Genomic DNA, 22,077 nt, shown 5'->3' with positions numbered 1-22,077 from the left:
CCTCGCACCGGCGCTGCTACGACCTGGGCAGCCAGTGCCATAACACCAACCAGCAAACAAATCGACCGCATCTCTCGCCGGAGTCCGAAACGCTACGTCGCCGAGGGAGAGAAAGTACCGCAGGTATCTTGGAGAAAAGGGGAGTAAAAGCAGGAGCCGATGCATGGCACGGCCGCCCTCGAGTGGATATATGTCGCATGTAGAACAGAACACCATCTCGGAATGAATGCGGGGATATGACAAGCACTGCGCCCGTTTCTTGGCTACTCGGCTCCGAACCCAATACGCTTAGGGGATCTTCTTGCGTCGCGTGGTGGCGGAGTATCGTCTAGCGAAGTGTGTGTGAGAGTGCCGGGTGGGGCGCAATATATGCATGGTATATATCTCCTAGGTCTCGGCCTGAGGACCCCGGTTCTCTTCTACGCAGCCCCAAATCGCGAGACGTTCGTTGAGGGCTGAAGTTTGTCGAATGCGATTTCCTGTGCTAGATCTTGTGCGTGTGGATAGCATCAGGAGCATACAATGAAGCAGGAAGGGGAACACCTGTTGGACGAAGAATCTGACGCTGCGCATCATTTCATCAAGGCCAACAACGGCGGGCGGTTTTGTACCTGGCGTAATGCGTACTTCGTCACCATCCATATCCTCCTCCTATGTTGCCTTGTTGTGATCCTCCCATCGACAACGCGGAACCTGCGCATTCATCAGTACGACAGCATCTGTAAGCAATCCCAACCTTCCGAGCATACCAGAAGCTAACGAATCCCCCTACAGTCCCCGAGCTTCGATCACTCCGACACATCGTCAAAACCGAACATGCCACAAACCACACTCAGTACAGCACATACTCAGGGCCTCCAAGCGACGTGAACGCTGCGGCATGGGAAGCTTTGATTCAACGTAACCTTGCCGCGAACCAGGATTGCTGCCAATGCTGACGAGGTCATGAAGCGTTGTACTTCAATGCCACGGCCGAAGAGCTCCAGCGCGCTGGCATCCGACCCGAGGCCGCGGTCAAGGTAAAGGATGGTGGGTATATCGCGGCGCTGGGAGTGTACCACGAACTTCATTGCTTGGTGAGGAAGTTTCTTACTCCGCAGTTCCAGTCATCACTGACTCCGCGCCAGAATAAGTTGCGGTACTTTCTTTACGAGCACTCACCCGCAGCGAACCTGACGCAGTCCTCACTGGACTATTGGATTGATCACTTAGGTCAGAGAGCCTTATCTCTACAAAGGCGTGAACTAAAGAGCTAACGGTGCGACATCAGATCACTGCATCGAGGTCCTCCGTATCTCACTCATGTGTACGGCAGATACGAGTCTTTATACCTTCACCTGGCCAGACGACCCAGACGCCGTGTTCTTGGACGCGCAATCTAAATCACCGCGGAAATGCGTGGGCTGGGCACAGGTGGAGATATGGGGCATGAAGAGGAAAATCTCGCTATCGCCAGTGCTCCTTAAGACAGTGCCGGATGATGATGGCGGTGGTATTTAGTTTTATTCATTCCAAATGCGATCCCCATTTCAAGGCTAGACCCAATCTCCTTGTGCATGACGGACGCCTAACTACGACCCGGCCTTGCTCCGTAATGAGCACCAAATGCCCGTCAACGAAACCCAGTTTCAGCAATCTCAAGCATCGCACCCCCTTCCTCCAGCGGTTCCGTCGATCCCGTCCAAGCAAGACCCGTGACATTGCAGTTCGGAAGCCACCTGCGCGCTTCACACACTCAGCAATCAACAAGCCAACCCCAGAACGCAGAACTTACATCTCAGCCTCGTCTGCCCTTTCTGCGTGCACAACTGCACCAGCTCCCTGAGCATCGCACCAACGAATTTACTACCACCACCATGCATTAGCCCCCGTCCATCTCCACCAAAGCGCCGCTCACTCACCATTTAAACGTCACGCGATACGCCTGCGGATCCCGCTCCGTGAAATAAATATTCACCTCCGTGCGCTCATTCCCGCCGATCATCGCGACGACGAAGTCCGTGGTCCCCGCGCGCCGCTCGAGCGTGCAGTCCTGGTTTCCGCCGCCGAGGCCCTCGAGCCAGGTTGCGATGCCGTAGCCGTCGTCGCGGTAGCCGCCGACGGTGTCGGTGCCGTCTGCGGCGCGCTCGCAGATTATTTGCTCGTAGGTGTCTTGGCCTGGTGGAGGGTTAGGGATGAAAGGAAAGGGGAGGGAAGTGGGGCGAACGTTTGTCGAGCGGATGTTCTTCGATTGTGGCTCGCGGGTCATGTGTGGTTGATACAGCGGAGTTAGCTGGTAGAGCGGCAGTGGATGAGAAGCAGGAAATCGAAGCGAGGAGAATGAAGAGCTCTGTCCGCATTGTGAGGCGCTATGTAGTCAAGCTTCAGTGTTAGAAATGAATAATTGCTACACTTGACGTTGCGAAACCGGACTCAAATGTTGAACCTAAGGCCTTGAGCTTGTCATAGCTTAAAGAACGAGGGGTCCCGGTCCGCGGGAGGCTGTGGGCTGCGGGGTCACTAGTGTTCTGCGTTGTTTGTGGATTCAATATATGCAGTTAATATCCCAGTACGCGGTGTCAGCCTCGCCAGATTGCGAGGATTTGGCTTGCGTGGTAGGTGCGTCGCAATAAGCTATTTAGGGTTGACTGCTAGATGAGATGCAAGACTCAGCCACATCCAGGCCATCGCGTGCTGAACGTACTGTACAAGGTGGTAAGGGCAGCGTATGCTGCCAAGACGAAATAAGAACTAGACAAGTGCGGAGTGCAGAAGAATGCGACTCGGCGCCGTATGTCGGCTCACAGTCTTTGTCTCCTCTGCGTCCCAGGCGTCCGAAGCTGCGCATAGCAAATACTACAGCGGAGCCACGATCTCTTTCTCCTCAGTCTGCGTTTTTGTCGTGGCTAGGCAGTCTCGCAAAGAACGGTGAATGCTGCACCGGGAAAGGAAATGACAAAGACATCTTTGATCCCGAACACAGAAGCATGCAGAACAGTGACCAGGTAGCTGCTACGGGATACATGCTGGATCTCAGATGCTCCAGTAGCAAGGACCTGAATGGGGTCGATGTCGGAAGCAGTACCTAGTCGCAGTAGGCTGTTGGCGAAGACGGATTGGGTTGCGGTAACAAAGTAGGCGCCAGCAAGGCCATGGCACACTAGTATCCCGGTTAACAAAGTCTATAGGTCCAAAATATCTAGCGTCCAGGTACTTACTAAGCATGATACCAGTCGTGAAATGACACGACTATTGTGCTAGCACCTAGCACCTACACGCTCTCCAAGAAGTAAACATATACAACGAGAAAGAATCCGCACATCGTCATCAGCTGTCCTCAAAATATCAAAATCGATGCGTCCTACACTCAAGCGGCCCCAACACCGCGCACAACCCTCGACCTTCCCCAGCCAGGCACATCCACACCCCTCTTCCCCATCGCCTCCACGCTCTCCTTATAACCACTCGTCCCATGCCCCGGATCCGCATCTTTTGGCTAAGTGGTAGATCGTTCGATCTAAACGAGCGAAAGGGTCAATGTCGGCGACGGGGCGTTGCGAAACAGTAGTGGGTCTCGCACTTACATCTTGTTTTGAACGCTGGCGGCTCTGGGCTGCGTTTTGTGTAGTCTAGTGGATGGACATCTACCTAAGAGCGGGCAAAGGTGCTTACTCCGAGTCTGTTATAGCTCTTGCTCTCAAGCAAGCCCTGTGTCTTGTGGATGCGCATTCATGGTCCTGCAAGAAACTCCCGGTACAGCGATAAGTCAATCTGCGGGCATGAGCGCACATTCTCATCGCAGCTCGAACGAGCGAGCACATGTACATTCTCCTTCCTCTGCCATCAATCTAGCAGCCATTCGCTGTCGGTGCATTCGGTTCCCGCCCTTCTAGCATAAGACGCGAACATCAGCCCCGCCGCTGTTCGCCCATGCGTCTCGCACAACGCTCAACATGCCTCTCGAAATTATCCTTTCTCAGAAACAATTTCTCGGGGATAGTACATCCCTCATTCAAGCAACGGAAGCCCTTAGTCTCCACGTTGAACTGGTCTTTATGGACCGTCCGCTGATGCCGCTTGAGATCGCTGCGCAGGTGCCAGGTCGTATCGCAGAAGGGGCATGTGTACCGCCGGCGGTGTTTGCGATTTATGTGCTGGCTGGGTGGTAGGTGAGCATCTGATCGGGTTGTGTTGGTGGTGAAGCTTACTTTGCTTGGCCGGAGCTGCGGAAGGAAAGGTTGCAGGGTACACAAATGAGAGCGTTACCCAGATCTGGAGGCTGTGCTGTCATAGTCCTTTCGGTCGCTGAGCCTCCTACTGAGGGAGTAGAGGGATTTGAGGCTGTAGCACTGGAGTCCTGCGCGGGAGTGTCTGATAGGAACCATGAAGCCTGAGCCCTGGGCAATGCTTGCCAGGTGCAACTCGTCGATGCCGATGTTTCTGTGGTTGATGGCGAAGAGGCAGCCGAGGAACTTGACGGGCTATGCACCCTCAGCTGAGGTGGAACGTCCGTCGCCTTCTGCTTCTCTCGCAAATGAGAGAAAATCACGGGATTAGGACCGTATTCAAGGTCCTGTGGGTCAACAAACTGCGGCTCAATTTCGCCATTGTCGATAGAGGGCGACGCTTCGTGTTCGCGGACCCGGGATAGCGCAACTGGCGCCGCAATCGTATCCAGACGCGAAGAGTCCGCTTAGCATGGTAAGCAATTGATAAAGCGTTTTGGAAAGCAGAGCGGCTTACCTTCTCGCGGTGGGTCATCCTTTAAAGTGGACGCTTTGTCTATCCCTAGCACGCGCTCTGTAGTGATGGGTTTCGTAATAGGCTGTGATCCATGTTTTCTGGGTCGCCTGGCTGTTCTTCCTCTGCTTGCGGTGGTGGGGCAGTCAAGAACGGATTGCGCAAGAGTCGTATCATCAGTAAGGAAAGGATCCTGCTGAGTTGGAGAAGGCCGGGAACGACTATCCGTCACCGCTGTTGTACCTTCAATCTCCCGTCTCTTCCGCCTCGCTAACCTTCGTTGTTTCCGGCGGGCAGAAAACCAAAAGAGAAAGAGCGGAATCAGGAAGAGGAGTATAGCCGCGAGTACGATTCCTAGAATGACAAGCCCCTCCGATAAGTCCATGTATGAACCATTATCGTCTGAGGCCTGCGGAGACGCTGCCGCGGGTGCCATCGCGCAATGATCGAGAATAGTTGCATGCGCATCTGTTTTGGCTGTATTGGCGCTTTTTTGAATAGTGGATGTTTGAGGTATCCTGTTCGGCGGCGCAAGGCTGAGGTCGGAGGCATACTGACATATAGCCGTTGAAGGTGATTGGCGCCCGCTTCCTGGCCTATGCAAGATAGATGAAAGCATGATCTACTGTGCGGCGTGCGCAGCTCACGGGCATGACTAAGTCTCCTCAAGTACCCACCTCCTCGCGTTCCTCTTGTACATCTTCATTCCTCCCTGCGCACCTTCTCACGTGCCGCAGAAAGTTGTCCTTCCGGAGGGACTCCTTGTTCCGCACGCTGCACCGAGGATTAGTGCAGACATACACTTCGGGAGGCGGACATCGACCCGGTGCACGGTTTGCTTGTGGCATTTAAGATCCGCTTTCAGGGCGTATTTGGCTCGACATATATCGCAAGTAAAGCGTCTGCACCGTCTCCTTCGTTGATGTTGCCTGCCACTAAGCATTAGTTGAACGGCGAACAGGATAACCGCTGTGACACGGCATGAGTGGAGAGCATCATACCGCAGCTCGCCCGCGGTCGGGCAACTAGCACCGCACTCCATACATAGGAAGGTATTGGCGAACTCTGACGGATTGTTGGACGGTAACTCGTATGGACTGGAAGGGGAAGGGACTGCTTCCACTTCGTTGGCTATAGTTGCTCCGTCTGAGCTCTCTAGTAGACCTACTCCGTTCGTTCCGTTCACAGACGTCGACGTCAGAATATCCGGCATGCTGTTGAGGGGTAAAGATGCCCTATTCTCGGTGTCCGGCACGAGCGTCTCACTCGATGGGATCTGGAGGTGAGGGAATATTACCGGATTAGGTAGATGCTCAAAAGCCCAAGGACTGATGCCGAAGTCGTCTCCTTGAACGCCAGACGCGACAGTGCGTAGCGACACATCGGGAGAAGGCAGAGTTGCTCTGTTCGCCACAAACAAAGAGCTGAGACGTGGCCTGCGAGGCGTTGGCGCGCTTTCATCAACGGCCGTATCTGCCTCGGACGTCCTTGTGGTACTGGTATGTAAGGAACCGGAATAGGGGGATACAACTTGATAGGCCTCCGTATGGAGAGTAGATAGGAATTTGAATCGACCAGGCAGCTCGTTGAAGTCGTTGAGATGGCTACGCACGCCCGTGAGGTCGGTTGAGTAGCGTCGAAGAGATCCCCTATCTTCGGCAGATGTCGGTATACTCATTGCGTACTCATCTTGCGCAGCATCCTTCTTGGGATCGTCTAGGTAGTCATATCCTTTAAAACCCGGCGGAATACTGCGTTCGTACGATGCAGGATTTGTACTCGTCATTGCTGGAGGGGGGATGGGTGTTTGATCTTCGCGAATCGGAGCTGGCGTAGCCGATGTGGTCGAGGAAGCTTGGCCAACTCTTTCAACGTCGCGTCCCAATTCTCCATCTCGGTCCTCAACACCCTGATCTTCGGCTCTTCTGTGAAGTATCTGTCGGTTCTTCTGTCTCCGCCATACGACGAAAGCGACAAGTAGCCCAATCAACAGCACCATCCCTACTAAGGTACCCACACCAACACCGACCGCGATCCTGGTGTATTGCTTCATGTTGCGCGTAAAAGGTGATGCTAACTGACGCTCCGTCGAAAAGATTAGATTGGAAGACTCGAAGAGCCACAAGGCTAATGGTCAAAGATATATAGACTGAGAAGTGTGGCATAAGGCTGAAATCTCGCTTAGAGAGGCATATTCCAAGCCCTAGTCAGATTTAATTGGCCCACCTGTCCCTGCTCCGCGTTAGCACTGCACTGAGAAACAACACTAGGAGCAGATGAGCAGGATAAACCTCCTGTATTTTGGGAGCTTGCGCTGTACCTGCTGCACTCATCTGGCGGTCAATCTAGCCCCACATTAGTCTTGCCATGATATGCTTCCTCTTCTCTAAAAAGATATTCTTCCCATGACAAAAGGAAATACGCCCAGGTAATGCCCAGAAACTCCATCGTGCATCATGCTGTTCGACGCTGCAAAGGGATATCAATACAAAGACTCGACGGCAAACGGTGGTATTTGAAAATTGGAATAAAGAGAAGGAGAAAGTTCCGTGAGGACAAGACAGAGAAGGGAAACACAAGGATGAAGACGTCTAGTAGCCGACGAGCTCATTTCTCGTTCTCCTCCAGCTCTTTGATGTATTTGACGAAGGCTTTCTTGTGCATCTAGCAACAGGTTAGCAGCACGCTTCTAGTGATGCAACTAGCAGGAATGTCTTACCAGACCCGCAAATTTCCCGTCCCTGAGCACGCAGACGTAGCGCAAACCAAGCTTGACGAAGCACTCATAGACAAGGTCCATGGGCGAATGCACATCCAGTGACACCGGCGCTGGGTCAATGTAAGGTGTGAAATCACTCTTCTCTTCGTCCTCGTTCTGCTCGCCCATATGCTCTCTCCCAGCAGCCCAATCGACGTGCGGAGACATGAGACAGAGCGTGTTATCCTCGTTCTCAAGTTTATCAAGGGCGAACTCGAGATCAGGAGCTGGAATGAGACCGACGAGGACGCCATGCTTAATGATGGGAAGGCCACCATCGATTTCGCCGGCCATCTGGAGATACTGCTGCTTTTGACGAAGCACGCTAGCCGGAACGAGTGCCGACTCAGAGACGTCGATTATACGCTCACCTCGGCTTCTCGGTATAATATCGCCTAGTTCTGAGGTAAAGATGGGTCGGACCTTGTTGTCGAGGAAAGGGTACGAGTTCATATCGGTTAGGAGGTCGTAGATGCTAAGGGGCTCAATGGCATCGGCAACCCATTTCGCAACCAAGATGCCGAGGGAAAAAGGGAGGACGTGATCTAAACTGCCTGTAAGCTCGAAAAGGATGACAGCGAGTGTCACAGTTAAGCGAGTAACGCCGGTCATGGTGGCTCCGGCGGCAACCATTGCGTACACTCCTGGAACGACACATGAGCCAGGTGGCCCTGCGGGATCGCAATGCCCAAATAAGCCTGCATCCGCGAAGCGCAGAGCAAACAACTGCACGAGGTGACCGACCATTCGTCCTGCTAAGCCACCAACGACCATGGACGGCACGTAGATGCCGGCCGGCACCTTGATACCAAAGGTAATGACTGTGAGGCCTGCCTTGATGACGAATGCAATGAGCAATAGCTTGAGAACATCGGGAATGTGTTCCCTTGTGGGACAGAGGCCGTCACCAGAATCGGTGAATGTGTCACAAGGGCTGGCTAGCTCGAAGAGCAGCTCTGCGACGGGAAGCTTCGTGTATCTATTCCAGAAGCTGAGCAGTCCGGTGACAAGTGCAACGAGGAAAACCTCGAGTATCGGATATTTCTTGATGACGGGAATGCGCCGGAAAGTGCGAGCCCAGATGCGGGACGCTTTGATGAAGAGCGCTCCCAAAACGCCGCCCAATGCACCAGTGAAGATGAAAGCGATCATTTCAAAGGACTTCCAGTCGACCAGATAGCGGACCTCGAAAAGAACGATTTTGTTGGTACCGTAGGGATTCAAGAATTTCAGCGAAAGCGCGGCTGCAATGCAGCAGAAGAAGGTGCGGAAGAGGGTCTTGGACGGGAAGTAGTAGCTGACCTCTTCTAAGCTGAAGAGAACGCCGCCAATGGGAGCACCAAATGCAACAGCCACTCCTCCAGCAGCACTCGCACTGAGGATCTCCCTGCGCTTCCCGTCGTTGCTGCTGTATTTGGAGAAGATACGACACGCGATGTTGCCGATGCACGTAGCGATGTGGACGTAGGGGCCTTCTTTGCCAAGACTGAGACCGGATGCCACGCTGAGAATCAAGCCTAGGGTTTTGATGACTAGAGTGCGCACTCCGAGGTAGCCGTGAAGGACGAATCCGCTGAGGATGACCTTGACCTCGGCCACTCCGCTGCCGGCGGCGGAATAGTAGACCATGGGAGGACGCATCTGCGATTCATTAAAGCTGATCTCAGGGTCTGAGCTTCGCTTGCGGCCCTCCTCGTCGCGATCGGAGTCGCGGACGTCGGCCCCGAGATTCTCGTCGAGCGTCGCCAGGGAGATTGCGGAAGGAATGACGGTCTTGGTCGCCAGGGTCAGCACGCATGACGCCATAGAAAGCACTACGACGGAGAGCACAAAGGCGGCAAACTGCGTGTTGGCCTTGTCCAGGCAGTCGCTGCGGAGCACGCGGGACCAGTGTACCCAGGCTTCACAGAGAGAGGCCCCGTCACAGCAGCTCTTTTTGTTCTTGTACCATCCCTGTGTGCAGTATCCCTGCTTCCAGTCGAACAGGGTGGTCTCGGTGATGTTGACGAGGTAGGCGACGCAGGCGGTGAGGATGCCGATAAGAGCCACGAGGATCCAGCCTTGGGCACCGTCGAACCATGCCGCCAGCCGCCCTCTGAGGTCTTTCCGGCTGCGCAGGGCTTTCACCCGGTATGCGTCGGCGATGCTGTCGTGCACCCAGTCGGTCGACGTGAACTGGTCGTACCACACGCGATCGTCGTGGAACAGAGACGGCCTCGACGCGTGCATGCTGTTCTCCAGCGAGCCGGGCGCACCCCGCTCGCCCAGCGCGTCCACCAGCCGCTGGCTGAAGGTGCGACTGATGGAGCCTGCCCGACTATGGCGCATCCGCTGGCCGGTATGGAGCTGGCTGTTGTGCCGTACGGTGTGGGGCCGCGGGGTGCCCGGCACCGTGGCCGGTATGCTTGCGTACGATCGTGAGTTCTGTGCATTGCCTAGCAAGCTCGACCGCTCTGTGGCGTTGTGTCTGGCGAGATCGTTCTCGGACGCCCGGTTCTGTCTCAGCGAGCGGAATGTGAGCATGGGCGAGGTGGGAGTGGTGCTGCTGATGGTGTCGCTCCGCTCCTGCTGCTCCAGCCAGGAGGACTGGTCGTAGCCGCCGCCGTCATCGTCGTTGCTCTGCTGGTCGACGCTGTGATAGGAAATTACGGACTTGGGCATGGTGGACGTGGGGACGGGCGAGCTCTGGGAGACTGGGAAAGCGCGACTGTCAGCGGAGGAGCAAGGAGGCGTGCTGCGCCGGCCCGGGCAGCTGCAGCGGTCACCTGGAGGGCGGAGGCAGTCAGGGCATTTGTGATGGAGGTGTCATGTTTGGGAGGCTGTGGCTCATTCATCCCGCCATGGGATCCGCTCGCACGGCCCTTGGCGGGCCTGGAGTCGGTTGGGCTACCGCACAAACATACCAGGAGGAGCATCGCAGATCGGGCCGGGATGAAACACGCGGACGGGGTCACGGGGGGCACGTCCAACTCGCAGGCGCAGCGAGAGCCTCAAACAAAGAAGAGAGAACGGCGCAGCGATAAAGACAGTCGGCGCGGCAGAGTGTGCGCGCGAGTATTTGTGGTCGCAGCCAAGGCGGTGGAGCCCACGATGGAGGGCGTGTGATCGTGTGTCGGCTGCCTCGGTGTACTTCGTAATACTTCTAGCGGCTTTTCGTCATCGTGCTGCAGGGTCCAGGTGTCACCAGCCTCTAGCCTCTAGCCTCTCGGAAGCCGCCCCCCAATCAGCGCCCGCCCTCGTCGACCACCACTCCTCCACCGTGGGCGATTGTGGGCAAACAAATCCGGGCGTCCCCCCAGTGTGTTTGCGTCAGCGGCCGTTGTCTATAAGACGCTTCCGGAATCCTCTACGGTGGACTGAGACTCCATCTTGGAGACCACCCAGAGCGGTATCAGCAGGTTCCTACTCGGTGCAACTTGTCGCGGGGCTTCTGCGATCGTCGTTCCGGACGCACCTTGGATCGCGATGGTGAGCGTTCCGAGAGTGCACCGCAGACCGCATCTCTGACACAGAGCCAACCATAGCCGTCGCCGTACCATCAATTCCTCCTCTTCGGGGACTCGATAACGCAGGACTCGTTCAACCAGGAGCGCGGCTTTGGCTTCTCGGCAGCATTGCAGCATGGTACGTACCATTATATACCTTGCTTCGGATTGCTTGTCTTTTCAGCTTTGATGATTGGTCCGCATGTCAGTTTATCTTTAGTTCCACATGTTTTCTATTTAAAGCTCTTCTCCTACAACGACACCGCGTTCTCCATTCTCTAATCCCTCCAAGCGTACATTCGGCGTCTCGATGTTGTCAATCGTGGATTCAGGTAACCGTGTGGAGGAGCTATCTCGGTCTCGTACGGACACTAAAGCTGTGCAGCGGGTACAACACCAGGCAGGCGCTGAGGGTGCTACCCAGCATCATTCCCTCTCCCGATAACGCTCGCATTAGATTCTTGGTACGGCATACCTGCTTGGTGTCCTCGGGTCCCAGCAGTACTAATCCCTCCAGATGGTCTTCTTCGGCGCCAACGATGCCTCGCTAGCGGAAGCAGAGAACAACCAACACGTCCCTCTGGAGGAATACAAGGACAACCTGGAGAAGATCATCACTCACCCGCTCATCCTAGCCCATGGCGCTCGAACTATTCTTGTTGCGCCGCCGCCGATCAACGAGCATCTCCAACTCCTCAGCGATAGGGAGAAGGGGATGAAGTCCTTGTCCCGAATGGCCCCTAGCACCAAAAGCTATGCTGATGCGGCTTGCGAGGTCGGCGAGAGGATTGGTGTGCCTGTGGTGAATCTGTGGAAAGCCTTCATGTCGAAGGCCGACTTTGATGCGAGTACATGGAAGTCTGGCGATGTTATTCCTGGCTCTATGGACGCCCCGCAGAACGATGCTCTGGTCGAGCTCATGTACGATGGTGCGCGTCCCCTATACCTGCCGGGGCTGCAGAATGTTTCTAACATGCTGTAGGTCTTCACTTCAACCCCGCCGGATACGACGTGCTCTTCCAGGGAGTGATGAAGGCGATTGCTGGCAAGTGGCCGGAGCACCTACCTGCAAAGACCGATATGGTCTTTCCGGCTTGGAATGACGCAGCCGCCTGGGAAGCATGGGCAGCATGGGCAGCATCGGAGAATGCGACATCATGAAGCAACAGGCTTCGCCACCCTGACGGCCAGTCATAGGCCGGGCTGCCTACAGAACGTGCGAAGGTTTCTTGAACAGTGTTGAGAGGGAGTAGATGGCGGCTCTCTGCATTCAAATAGAGACATCCCCGAATATCCGCCCGATTAAGCTCTTGAGCCGGGGTTGCGGTTCAATCGGACCCTTCCCCAATCATATGCACGGACGGGGTGCAGGAGCGCTAGGCGGTCTTGCCTAGTGGCGTAGTCCATGCCGACCTCAAAACCACGACTTTGACCCCACGCTTCTGCTGTTGATTCACCTCACAACTTCCCTGCAAAATTCGTTTCTTTGCGGTGTAGATGATTTGCTGATCATTTCGCCCCTCCCTCTGCAGCCTCCGATATCCATCTCAGCCGTCAGCCTGCGGCATTAAACTATCCCGACCGACCAACCCTCGCGAACCCAGCAGCGACCGGCCTCAAGAGTCCGCCTTCGCCATCGTAGCGTCGCTCCCGTGCGATCGGCCTCCATCCTACTAGAGCGACACTTCAGCGCGCAAATATCGCTTCCTTGCTGTCCCCGCTTCCCCACGTCCGCTAGAGCAACCTACCTCGATCCTCCCCGAGCGGATACCAATAAACACAAATTGTCAAGACAGTAGGATCGCGCTGTGGACACTTGAGGCATTTGTGGCAGTTGACGGCAGTGCCGTGCATTCGGGCCTCGGTGCCGTGGAGGAGGGCAGGTGTCGCCGCTGAGCACGCCGGCTGAGGGATGCGTGGGCCCCGGGGATGGATCCAGAGAGCGGTGCCTTCCAGCCCCGAGACGACTTCTGGCGCTTCCAAAACGAGATGCTCCGGGTGCAGCAAAGCCAAACTGACCTGGCCGACCGCGTTTCTCGTCTGGAACGCAGGCACGAGGAGGACTCACGCCTGAAGAACGTCTGGGGGACCTCTTCGCCTTTCCCCTCGGTCTTGAGTGGGACCCCGCAGCAAGGTGCGGCATATTCTCATATCCCCTAAAGCTTCTGTTAATCTTCTTCTAGTTCCTCTCCAGCAGCCGACGGCGGAGCACTTTTCCAACTTCGACGACCACTCGAACAACCTCATCGGCAACCTGCAGCTCGATGCCGACGATGAGCCCCGCCGTATTGGAACTACATCGCGCGCGAACAGCGTCCGCTTCGACGAGACTGCCAACCACGGCCACTGGGCACATGCATCCCGGTCATCGCTGGACTTGATACCCCGCACTGGCAGCGGCATGGGCGGCCACGTCATGAGCGAGCGGAGCTATTCACATAAGTCGGACGGGAGGCAAAGCTCCGCAGGCCATTCAGTGCATTCGATGGCGTCTGGCCGCGCGAATAGCCTGACTGGATATGGCCTCAACGATCCCCCTGGGTTGGCTCCTGGCCTTTTCATTCTGGGGTCGGTTCCTGCTATCATACGCTGTTGGCTCAATACCAACTTCAAGCACGATGCTTTGCTCTATGCAGCCGTGTGCAGTGCCTCGTATACCTCCTATCTTGACCTCCGTCTGATTGACCGGCTTGGCTTTCAGCAGCAGATCACGGCCAGCAACGACGGTACCCGCAAGATCAAACTGCCGGTTTACCTTCCAGAAGCCATTCCTGTGTCAGCATCGTCTCTCTCGAGCAGTCCAGCTCCGCAGCTTCCCTCCTTGACCGTGGAATTCACAGTAGCGGAGAGAGAGGACGATGACGGCGACAGCAAAGCCATCCAGATCTTCCTGGGAAGCGATATGTTGCGAGCACATAATGCAGATATCCTCTTCTCCTCCAATAACTTGACCGTCTATGACGACGACCGATGCAAGCTTCGAATACCACTGGTTCGACCAGAGGATGAGCGTACCTTCAAATCTCTATACATCACCAGTGGTCCTCAGGTGGGTACGGCGCCAGCGACAGCACCGAAATCTGCCTCTGCAGCATCGATGGTGAGCACCTCGACTGGAGGTTCTGCTGACGACCGTCTTCCGGCTGCTGCCTCAAAGATGAATGGCGCTGTGACTACAGAGGGTTCTGATGATGGGTCAACAAGTCGGAGAAGCCTCGAACAGCGTCCCAGCCTCGGCATCTCAACAAATCGATCCGAATCCAAGGAAGGGCAAGAGCAGGCCCCGACTAGCGCGGCTCCGCGGTCCGGTCCCTCACCGGCTATTTGGAGCAACTGGCGACGTGACACAGAGAAAGCCAGCTCCGGCTCCGTGGATTGGGCCAACGTGGGTAAAACCCCAAGCTCGACCTACCAGCGCCGCGACACCGGAATCAAGGTGCTGAAGCCCTCGAAACCGGGTGCTCGCACCCTGTCCACGTCTCTGTCGCAAAGCCCGTCTCCGGCCGCTACAGGGCAGTCGCGCTTCTTCGATGACGGCAAGCGGAGAGAAAGCAACACAACGGAGGGTGAGGGCAGTGTGCCGCAACTGAAGAGGTCGATCTCAGGGGAGAAGTCGAAAGAGAATCCGCCCACTCTTGCGAAGACGAGGTCTACCAACCCGGTTGGGGGTGCGTCGGCATTCGCATGGTTGAACACTGGCGGTTCGAAGTGAGACTTCAGCGGCCCTCGTGATTGGACTCTGCCCTACTATACGCTGAGGTTTCGGACGCCTGGCTTCAGCTTGACCATGGCAGGAGACACTTGGGCACGAAGGGATCTGGCGCGGATTGGTGATAGGCAGAGAGATAGCTGTGGGAGACATTCTCTCACGCCGTGATACCTATAATGCAAAGAATTCTCACATGCTGCTGTTCCACTCGGGCAAATAACATCATTACTCAGTTTACAGTGCTTCGTAACATTAGCGGGCTCACTTATAGCGGATAGATGGTGCGAGAATCAACAAGAAGCGTTGGACGCAAGGACCGTCATGCACGCGTAAGATGCATGTGCCCAACTGGGGGTGGCGATGAAGGTGGCGATGAAGGTGGCGGTGTACTCAAGTTTCACCCTTGGAACACCCTTGCCTGAGTCCCTTTACTGTATTACACGCAGTTTAGCATCATAATTGCGGCGATGCTTATTCACCGTCGACGATAGATCTTTGATACGGATTCCCTGTTCGAGTATTCACCGAGCTAGCGCACGCGGCTGCACCTGCCAGGCGCAGTATACGTATTCCACAACCCGGTTGGCGGTTCCACTGGCGCGTTGGACGTAGAGCAACGTATTGTGTTGCTCACCTCTGGGGGGTTGACTACTAGGTACTGCCAGATCGCCGTGTTGCACCTGTCTTGTGAAAGCCTGGTGAGCCTGGTGCCGCCAAGCCGCGATCGTCGCCAAACGTCCACGGGTGGTATTTGCAGGGCTGGGGCCCAAACTGCAAACCAACGACAGGCCTTCGACCGCCGTCATTTTCTTCACCCACACCGCCTGCGTGCTCCCACGCCCATTGCAGCTGCCGCACAGACGCGTTGTCCGCCTGCTTCACAGTCCGAGCACGCAGTCCGCAGTCCGGCGGTGCAGTCACGCGTTTCCGCCCAGACGCTGCCCTTCTGCCTGGCCCTGGAGCTGCATCGGCTCCAACGGCAGGCCCCCCAGCTTCAAGACGGCCTCTACAAAGAAGCGGAAGATTGCGCTCTCCGAACCTCCCCACGAGCCCGACCGCGACGTGAGCACCGTTCCGCATTCACCGGATGACGGTGCGGCCATAAGATCCCCACGCTCCTCCCCGCTCCCGCCGTCCGCAGCCATTCGCACCTCTGCGTCCCCGCCGCGCTACCTCCCCCCACACATGCACGACGAAGTTTTCGAAGCAACGCAAGAGTCTGGTACTTCTTCTCGCGACTCCGCAACCGCCGCGAGCTCCCCGAGCGAGGCCTACGCCAACCTGACGCTCGACAGCGCCGACATGGCAGACGCCGAGCGCCCACGCACCGCCGAACACCGCCCTCACCCGCGCGCCTCCTCACCCGCAAAGCGCCCACACTCTGACATGGACGACACAGGCAACATGGACCTCGACACGCCCACGTCCGCCCGTCGTGGCAGCGGCCAGTCGAGTCCCCGAGCTACGAAGCTGCTCCCCGCCGCGTCCACCCTACGCGCCACCTCCGTCGAAATGGCCGATGCTTCGTCGAACGGTGCCAGTGCGGCCAGCTCCGAGTCGGCCTCGGTCTCCAACGCAGAGTCGACCGCCACGAGCGTGTCGATAACTCAGCTTGCGGACAAGCCCAGCCTGGAAGAGCAGGTGACCAAAGTGTTGGCTCTGTCCCGGAATCCGCTGCAGGACCGCCAGGTGGGCTATATTGTCTCGCAAAAGTGGCTAGAACGCGTATGGGCCCGGACGCCCCAGTACGCCAGCAAGCAGCGCGAGTTCAGCAAGTCAGCCACCGAGGGTGAGATTGGCCCCGTGGACAACTCAGATCTCGTCGACACAGGTGTGTATTCAGATGCAAGCAATCCAAGGTGGAACCTGACCCCGCTATCAGCCGCTCTCTCCGACGACCTGGCCGACCAGCATGGCGAAGACTTTGTACCGCTACGGCCTTCTCTCCAGATGGAGTACGATTTCGAAATCCTCCCATCTGAGGCCTGGGACTTGATTGTGAGTTGGTACGGCGTCAAGCAGGGCACTCCCGTCATCCGGCGCTATGTCCACAACACCGCCTTGGACAAGGAGTCGCAGAATCTCCAATACGAGTTGTTTCCCCCCATATTTACCGTTCGCAAGGTTCGCAAGACTACCCCAGCTACTCAGGAGGCGGCAAAGAAAATGGTTGCGAGCAGGAGCGACAGTTTTGTGGAGTTCATCAAAGCCGCAAAGCGGTCCACCGGCATCGATGTCAGCAACAAGGTCCGCGTATGGCGAATCCTCACCACACAGAATGCCTCGGACCAAGCTTCTCAACAGCAGCAGCCTTCCGGAATGTTGACTCCGGAAGCGTCGCCTCCTCCCGGCGCATCTCTTCCCCTGGTAATCGACGTCCCCAGCTTTACGCGTCTCGACATCGGCAACGAGCGCGAGGAGGTCACCGGCAAGGACGAGAAGGCCAACGAGACCTTTAACGAGGACTTGACCCTGGCCGGGGCTGGCCTTGGCGACAACCAGGTGCTCGTTCTAGAGGAACACGACGAGAACGGGGAGTACATTACCGGGGCTGCGTCAAAGGCTACTTCAAGGAACGGTGGCCTAAAGCCTGGTGTCAAGGGCACCAAGAGTACTCCTAACAGTGGCAGAAGCACTCCAGCGCCCAGCGGACCCATGACCCGAGGGCGGACAAGAAGCGGTAGAACTCGTGGAACTGTCGGGTTGACGAATTTGGGTAACACATGTTATATGAACTCCGCGCTCCAGTGCATACGCAGCGTGGAAGAGCTGGCTATCTATTTTCTCCAGGGACGCTACAGGGAAGAGATCAACTCGGACAATCCCCTTGGCCATAAGGGACAAATCGCAAAAGCTTATGCAGGTCTGCTAGCCTCGATCTACGACGAGCACGCCGTTTCTGCCTTTGCCCCGAAGAACTTCAAATATACACTCGGCCGTGAACAACCCATCTTCTCGGGCTACGGACAGCAAGATTCGCAGGAATTCCTCAGCTTCCTCGTCGACGGCCTGCACGAGGATCTGAACCGGATTCGCAAGAAGCCGTATACAGAGAATCCCGAATCGGACGATAATACCATCAACGATCCTGAAGCAATCAAAGCCCTGGGCCAGAAGATCCGCGACATTCATAAATCGCGCAACGACTCTGTTGCCATGGACCTGTTCAATGGTTTCTACAAGAATACCATGGTCTGTCCTGAGTGCGACAAAGTCAGCATTACTTTCGATCCTTACAGCCTGCTTACGCTACAGCTCCCCATTGAGCAAACCTGGCAACATACTGTGAGGGTTGTCCCTCTTCGTGGAAAGATCTGGGATGTTGAAGTAGATATCGACAAGCACGCCACGATTAAGAGTCTGAAGGAGTATGTGGGCAAGCGCTTCGGCGTCAAGTGGAACCGCCTTATGGCCTCCGAGGTTTATAGCCACAAGTTCTACCGGCATCTGGAAGATAAGAACACTATTGCGGAGAGCAACATTGGTCAGCGCGATGAAATCTATTTCTACGAGCTCGACGAGGTTCCGAGCAATTGGCCTCCGCCAAAGAAGAAGAAGCGGTATACCATGCTGCTCAATGCTTCTTCCGACGAAGATATCCCAGATTCCACGTCACCACGGCATGACAGGGTCGTAATACCCATCTTTCACCGCAGCCCAAACACATCCTCGTACCGGGCCCAACAGTGGACACTACAGCTGTGGCCGTCATACATTGTGCTCAATCGGGAGGAGGCGAAGGACTACGACACTATCTTCAGAAAAGTGCTGGGCAAAGTCGGGCAAATGACAACCCGCGACATCTTCTCCGAAAGCAACGGCACTTCCCTGTCGCAGTCTCGCTCTGGCTCTGATGTTGTGCTTACCACGGAAGAGGATGCATCGCCTAATGGCGATCCGCTCGTCCAGGACGGTTCTGTGGAAGGCGAGGATAACATGGTGGAGGTCACAATGACGGAGCCTGCAGAGACTCCCGCTAATGCTTCTTCTGATGACGACGACGTCCCAGACTTACTTCGACCTGGTAGTTTCATTCCACCCGAGTTTAAGCAGCTCTTCGAGATGAAGCATACCCGCGTAAGCAAAGAGTACGTCACTACCGGATGGAGTACGATCGATGCCAACAAGACATACGAACCCATTGCAAAACGCATTCGCGTCCCATCCTCTCGAGAGTCATCGGAGCAGTCGTTTGGGGCATCCAGCAATCCGTCGTCTAGTGACGAGGATGAAGCACCTCAGTTTTCCGCCGACCCCCAAAGCTCAATCGAAGTTGCGAATCAGAGCAGCGACGAGGAGATGCAGTCTATTGAGACACCTGCAGTTTCCCGGGGCGGCCGACAAAAGAACAAGCCCAAGAAAATGAACAAGCAGGAGAGGAAGCATCGACGGAACAAGAACCTCAAGACGTACTCCAAGAAGGGGAAGGATCGGTACCTGGAGCAACCTTCTCAGTCTTATTCAGACCCCGAATCGGATGAGGATGAGAGGTTGATCAAGATGGGTGAAGCTATTGTGCTTGAGTGGAACCAAGACGCTTACGATGCCCTCTTCGAAGGTAGAGACGTCGACGACCAACGCGGCATGGACATCCTGAAGTTCACAGAAACCCTTGAGGACGAAGAACTGCAAGCGAGAAAAGCCAAGCGAGCTGCTCGACGGAAGCATGGCATCACGCTAGAAGAGTGCTTTGCCGAAACATCAAAGAGCGAAGTTCTTTCCGAGGATAATGCCTGGTACTGCAACCGATGCAAGGAGCTCCGTCGCGCCACCAAGACTCTAGAGATCTGGACTGCGCCTGATATCCTCGTCGTTCATCTAAAGCGTTTCTCCTCTCATCGCGCGTTCCGAGACAAGGTCGACGCTCTTGTCGATTTCCCTGTTGAGGGCTTGGATCTGGCTGGTAAGGTCGGCTTGCCTGAAGACAAGGAGTTGGTCTACGATCTCTTCGCTGTAGACAATCACTACGGCGGCCTCGGAGGAGGCCACTACACTGCCTTTGCCCGAAACTTCTTTGACGGGCAGTGGTATGAGTACAATGGTACGCTCTCCTTGCTCATCACCCTCCGACTGGTTACTGACACTAGACAGATTCCAGCGTCCACAAGAAATCCAACCCCGACAGCGTCGTTACGTCAGCCGCCTATCTTCTCTTCTACCGCCGCCGCTCGTCTGTCCCTTTAGGCCCACCGGCGCTCCAGGAAATCGTCAACGCATGGCGCAATCCCGACTATGACGGCGCTGAAGACTCAGAAGAAGTCAACTCCCGTAACCCGTCACCGGCGGGAAACGGCTCGCGCCTCGGCGACTCGTCCCATGGGTCGTCGAGCGCTTTCGCAGTCGGAGCGGGAGCCGGAGTCCTGCGCGGGGGTGGTTCGGGCGCAGCCGGGAGCCTAGCGCTGAAAGGAGCCGTAGCCGAGACTCAGGACGATGACATGGACGACCCGCCGCCGTACGATGAGGGCTATGCCGACGATGATGAGGATCCGATGAGACAGGGGCCTGTGGATATTGCGTCCATGTATGCGCCACTGCATAACCCCGTTTGGGATTTCTCAGCCGTGGGTGTAGGGAGAAACGATACTACCGATGTTTTTGACGATGATGCCGCGAGCGACGCGCCGAATATGGGGTCGAGGGTTGGCGAGGACCTAGACAATCGGATGCTTGAGGACTTTGGCGATGACGACCTTCCAGCACCCGGGATGAGCACGCCGCTTGAAGAAGAGGTGCCGGCGCTTTTGGGAGGTGAGGATGGAGATGAAGAAGTTGCTGAGATCCATGTAAAGGCGGACTAGTGGAGCAGCAAGAGCGTCGCGCACGGTTGAGCATTGCGGGGAGCAGTTGGAGCGGCGATGAAGCATTTGGTATGGCTACCATTCATTCTTCTTTCCACAAACGAAAAAGTATCTTTTGGAAAACCCCGCGGCTGATTGGCTGGCTGCTTTTTCTCTTTCGTCAGGCATGCATGCATGCATGCATTTGCACGGGCCGGCGGCGGCTTCCGTAGAAGGCGCGCATGATCGATTGTTTAGATGGGTGCGTGGGACGAATGAGTATATATGATGACGATGATTGGGGTGGTGGAGGTTGCGTTGGCTGCTTGGTTGGGAGCAATAGGGAGGGCGTTGTATGCATTAGTAGGCGCATCTTTTAACGACAAGTAGCTGTTTCTGAATAGAGTGGTATATCAAGTGCATTTGGGTTGTTGGATCGTGAGCTTTTCGAATACCTACCTCGTCGGAGTCCTGAGGGTAGGTAATCGTTGAGCCGGCTGGGGTTTTTATCGCTTGGGCACGGTGTGGTACGATAAGGTAAGGCGCTGGGGTACACACATCTCCATACGACCAGCTAAGAGGCGGGGGGCTGGGGGCTGAGGGCTGGGGGTAGAGTGAGAAAAGAGGAAGCTACTACTTTCTATCTTTCTACGAGGCAGACGGCGTACTATTATCGTGGAAAGACTGGCGGGTTTTCCTGCGCTAACTTCTTCGTGAGACTGAGACGCTGGTTTTGGGGCTGTTTGTTGCGGCCAGGCGGGGATTTTGGGAAATATGGCGCCGTGCGATGCGATGCGATGCAATTCGATGCGATTTGATGCGATGTGATGCGATGTGATGCGATGTACATTACAGTTCCCCCCACTAGCTGTGAGGGCTGGGTCCGCGGTCTCCACTGCTGTGAGCGCCCCTGGAACACCTAGCTGGGTAAGTCGGCTGCAGGCAGCACTGTCTCCACGAGCTGTAAGGATAAGGGGTGCTAGCAGGGTAGGTTGGGTCAAATTCAGCTATCCAAAGGTAAGGAGCAGAAGGATGCTCCGAGAGCTCTCTATATACACAGGGTGCCTATGCTAAGGCGCTAGGCAGGGTCATGTGACTTGGGCGGAGCCGAGTCGGGCCGAAGCACCGAGTCGGAGCCGAGTCGGACCGTCACACTAGCTCAGATTGTTAGCGCGCCTTTTCCGTACACCCTAGCCATCCTAACAAAACACCTCTGGCAAAGCCGTGCATACTATGACACGCTAGCAATCCGAGCCAGGGAAGATTGTAATGCGTCCACGAGAACGCACGGACAGGCAGCTGGGGTGTGGGAGGGATTAGATGCATAATACTTGATTGCTAGGAGGCATGTTAACTCTACTGCAGGCCCGCGTACGTGCGGTGCGGAGTTTAAAGGCGTTTTCTGGCGAATCTGAGTTGCTGGACCAACGTGCTTTTTTTTTTTTTTTGGTTTCGTCGCTAGGGTGTTAGGAGAGAAAGGGGAGGACGGCTTGGGGTTTAGCAGCCTTGTTCAGCTGCCTGGGTGGGAAGGCGGATTTGTTGTTTGAGAGGGTGAAGAGCGGAGTTTGGAGTTGGTTTGGATAACGAAAACAAGAAGGATACGTTCACTGAAATGTATGAAGAAAAACT

General features: G+C 55.8%; 8 protein-coding genes across 8 annotated transcripts; 3 read left to right on the top strand and 5 right to left on the bottom strand.

Moving 5' to 3' along the window:
- Nucleotides 1–363: 363 nt before the first annotated feature.
- On the top strand, nucleotides 364–1,621 carry BU26DRAFT_337192 (uncharacterized protein). The gene is made up of 5 exons (XM_033822263.1): nucleotides 364–721; nucleotides 775–900; nucleotides 952–1,076; nucleotides 1,128–1,212; nucleotides 1,271–1,621. Exons 1-5 carry the CDS (start codon nucleotides 523–525, stop codon nucleotides 1,498–1,500), a joined length of 765 nt encoding a protein of 254 aa, XP_033683540.1. The 5' UTR covers nucleotides 364–522; the 3' UTR covers nucleotides 1,501–1,621.
- BU26DRAFT_605984 (uncharacterized protein) lies at nucleotides 1,275–2,442 on the bottom strand. Its single transcript, XM_033835628.1, has 4 exons — nucleotides 2,207–2,442; nucleotides 1,902–2,157; nucleotides 1,775–1,845; nucleotides 1,275–1,725 (listed from the first exon to the last, which is right to left on the bottom strand). Exons 1-4 carry the CDS (start codon nucleotides 2,337–2,339, stop codon nucleotides 1,613–1,615), a joined length of 573 nt encoding a protein of 190 aa, XP_033683539.1. The 5' UTR covers nucleotides 2,340–2,442; the 3' UTR covers nucleotides 1,275–1,612.
- Nucleotides 2,443–2,804: 362 nt separating this feature from the next.
- Nucleotides 2,805–3,583, bottom strand: BU26DRAFT_486262 (uncharacterized protein). The gene is made up of 2 exons (XM_033825914.1): nucleotides 3,198–3,583; nucleotides 2,805–3,139 (listed from the first exon to the last, which is right to left on the bottom strand). Exons 1-2 carry the CDS (start codon nucleotides 3,202–3,204, stop codon nucleotides 2,886–2,888), a joined length of 261 nt encoding a protein of 86 aa, XP_033683538.1. The 5' UTR covers nucleotides 3,205–3,583; the 3' UTR covers nucleotides 2,805–2,885.
- On the bottom strand, nucleotides 3,480–5,639 carry BU26DRAFT_337152 (uncharacterized protein). Its single transcript, XM_033822262.1, has 4 exons — nucleotides 4,723–5,639; nucleotides 4,188–4,671; nucleotides 3,805–4,137; nucleotides 3,480–3,750 (listed from the first exon to the last, which is right to left on the bottom strand). The coding sequence occupies exons 1-3, from the start codon at nucleotides 5,336–5,338 to the stop codon at nucleotides 3,888–3,890; spliced, it is 1,350 nt and encodes a 449-aa protein (XP_033683537.1). The 5' UTR covers nucleotides 5,339–5,639; the 3' UTR covers nucleotides 3,480–3,750; nucleotides 3,805–3,887.
- On the bottom strand, nucleotides 5,581–6,505 carry BU26DRAFT_565919 (uncharacterized protein; the record flags this gene model as incomplete). Its single annotated transcript, XM_033833451.1, has 2 exons — nucleotides 5,581–5,648; nucleotides 5,764–6,505. The coding sequence occupies 2 exons, from the start codon at nucleotides 6,503–6,505 to the stop codon at nucleotides 5,581–5,583; spliced, it is 810 nt and encodes a 269-aa protein (XP_033683536.1).
- Nucleotides 6,506–7,326: 821 nt separating this feature from the next.
- Nucleotides 7,327–10,138, bottom strand: BU26DRAFT_565918 (uncharacterized protein; the record flags this gene model as incomplete). Its single annotated transcript, XM_033833450.1, has 2 exons — nucleotides 7,327–7,383; nucleotides 7,439–10,138. The coding sequence occupies 2 exons, from the start codon at nucleotides 10,136–10,138 to the stop codon at nucleotides 7,327–7,329; spliced, it is 2,757 nt and encodes a 918-aa protein (XP_033683535.1).
- An 804-nt stretch (nucleotides 10,139–10,942) lies between these two features.
- On the top strand, nucleotides 10,943–12,123 carry BU26DRAFT_565917 (SGNH hydrolase; the record flags this gene model as incomplete). The annotated part of the gene is made up of 6 exons (XM_033833449.1): nucleotides 10,943–10,960; nucleotides 11,002–11,101; nucleotides 11,255–11,294; nucleotides 11,348–11,426; nucleotides 11,480–11,891; nucleotides 11,945–12,123. 6 exons carry the CDS (start codon nucleotides 10,943–10,945, stop codon nucleotides 12,121–12,123), a joined length of 828 nt encoding a protein of 275 aa, XP_033683534.1.
- Nucleotides 12,124–12,891: 768 nt separating this feature from the next.
- On the top strand, nucleotides 12,892–20,469 carry BU26DRAFT_565916 (UCH-domain-containing protein; the record flags this gene model as incomplete). The annotated part of the gene is made up of 4 exons (XM_033833448.1): nucleotides 12,892–13,096; nucleotides 13,146–14,670; nucleotides 15,460–19,712; nucleotides 19,763–20,469. The coding sequence occupies 4 exons, from the start codon at nucleotides 12,892–12,894 to the stop codon at nucleotides 20,467–20,469; spliced, it is 6,690 nt and encodes a 2,229-aa protein (XP_033683533.1).
- Between the last annotated feature and the right edge of the window lie 1,608 nt (nucleotides 20,470–22,077).

Source organism: Trematosphaeria pertusa, assembly GCF_010094035.1.
Source record: "Trematosphaeria pertusa strain CBS 122368 unplaced genomic scaffold BU26scaffold_8, whole genome shotgun sequence".
Lineage (NCBI taxonomy): Eukaryota > Fungi > Ascomycota > Dothideomycetes > Pleosporales > Trematosphaeriaceae > Trematosphaeria > Trematosphaeria pertusa.
Note: the sequence above shows the minus strand (reverse complement) of the source record. Positions and strands in the feature narration are given on the sequence as shown.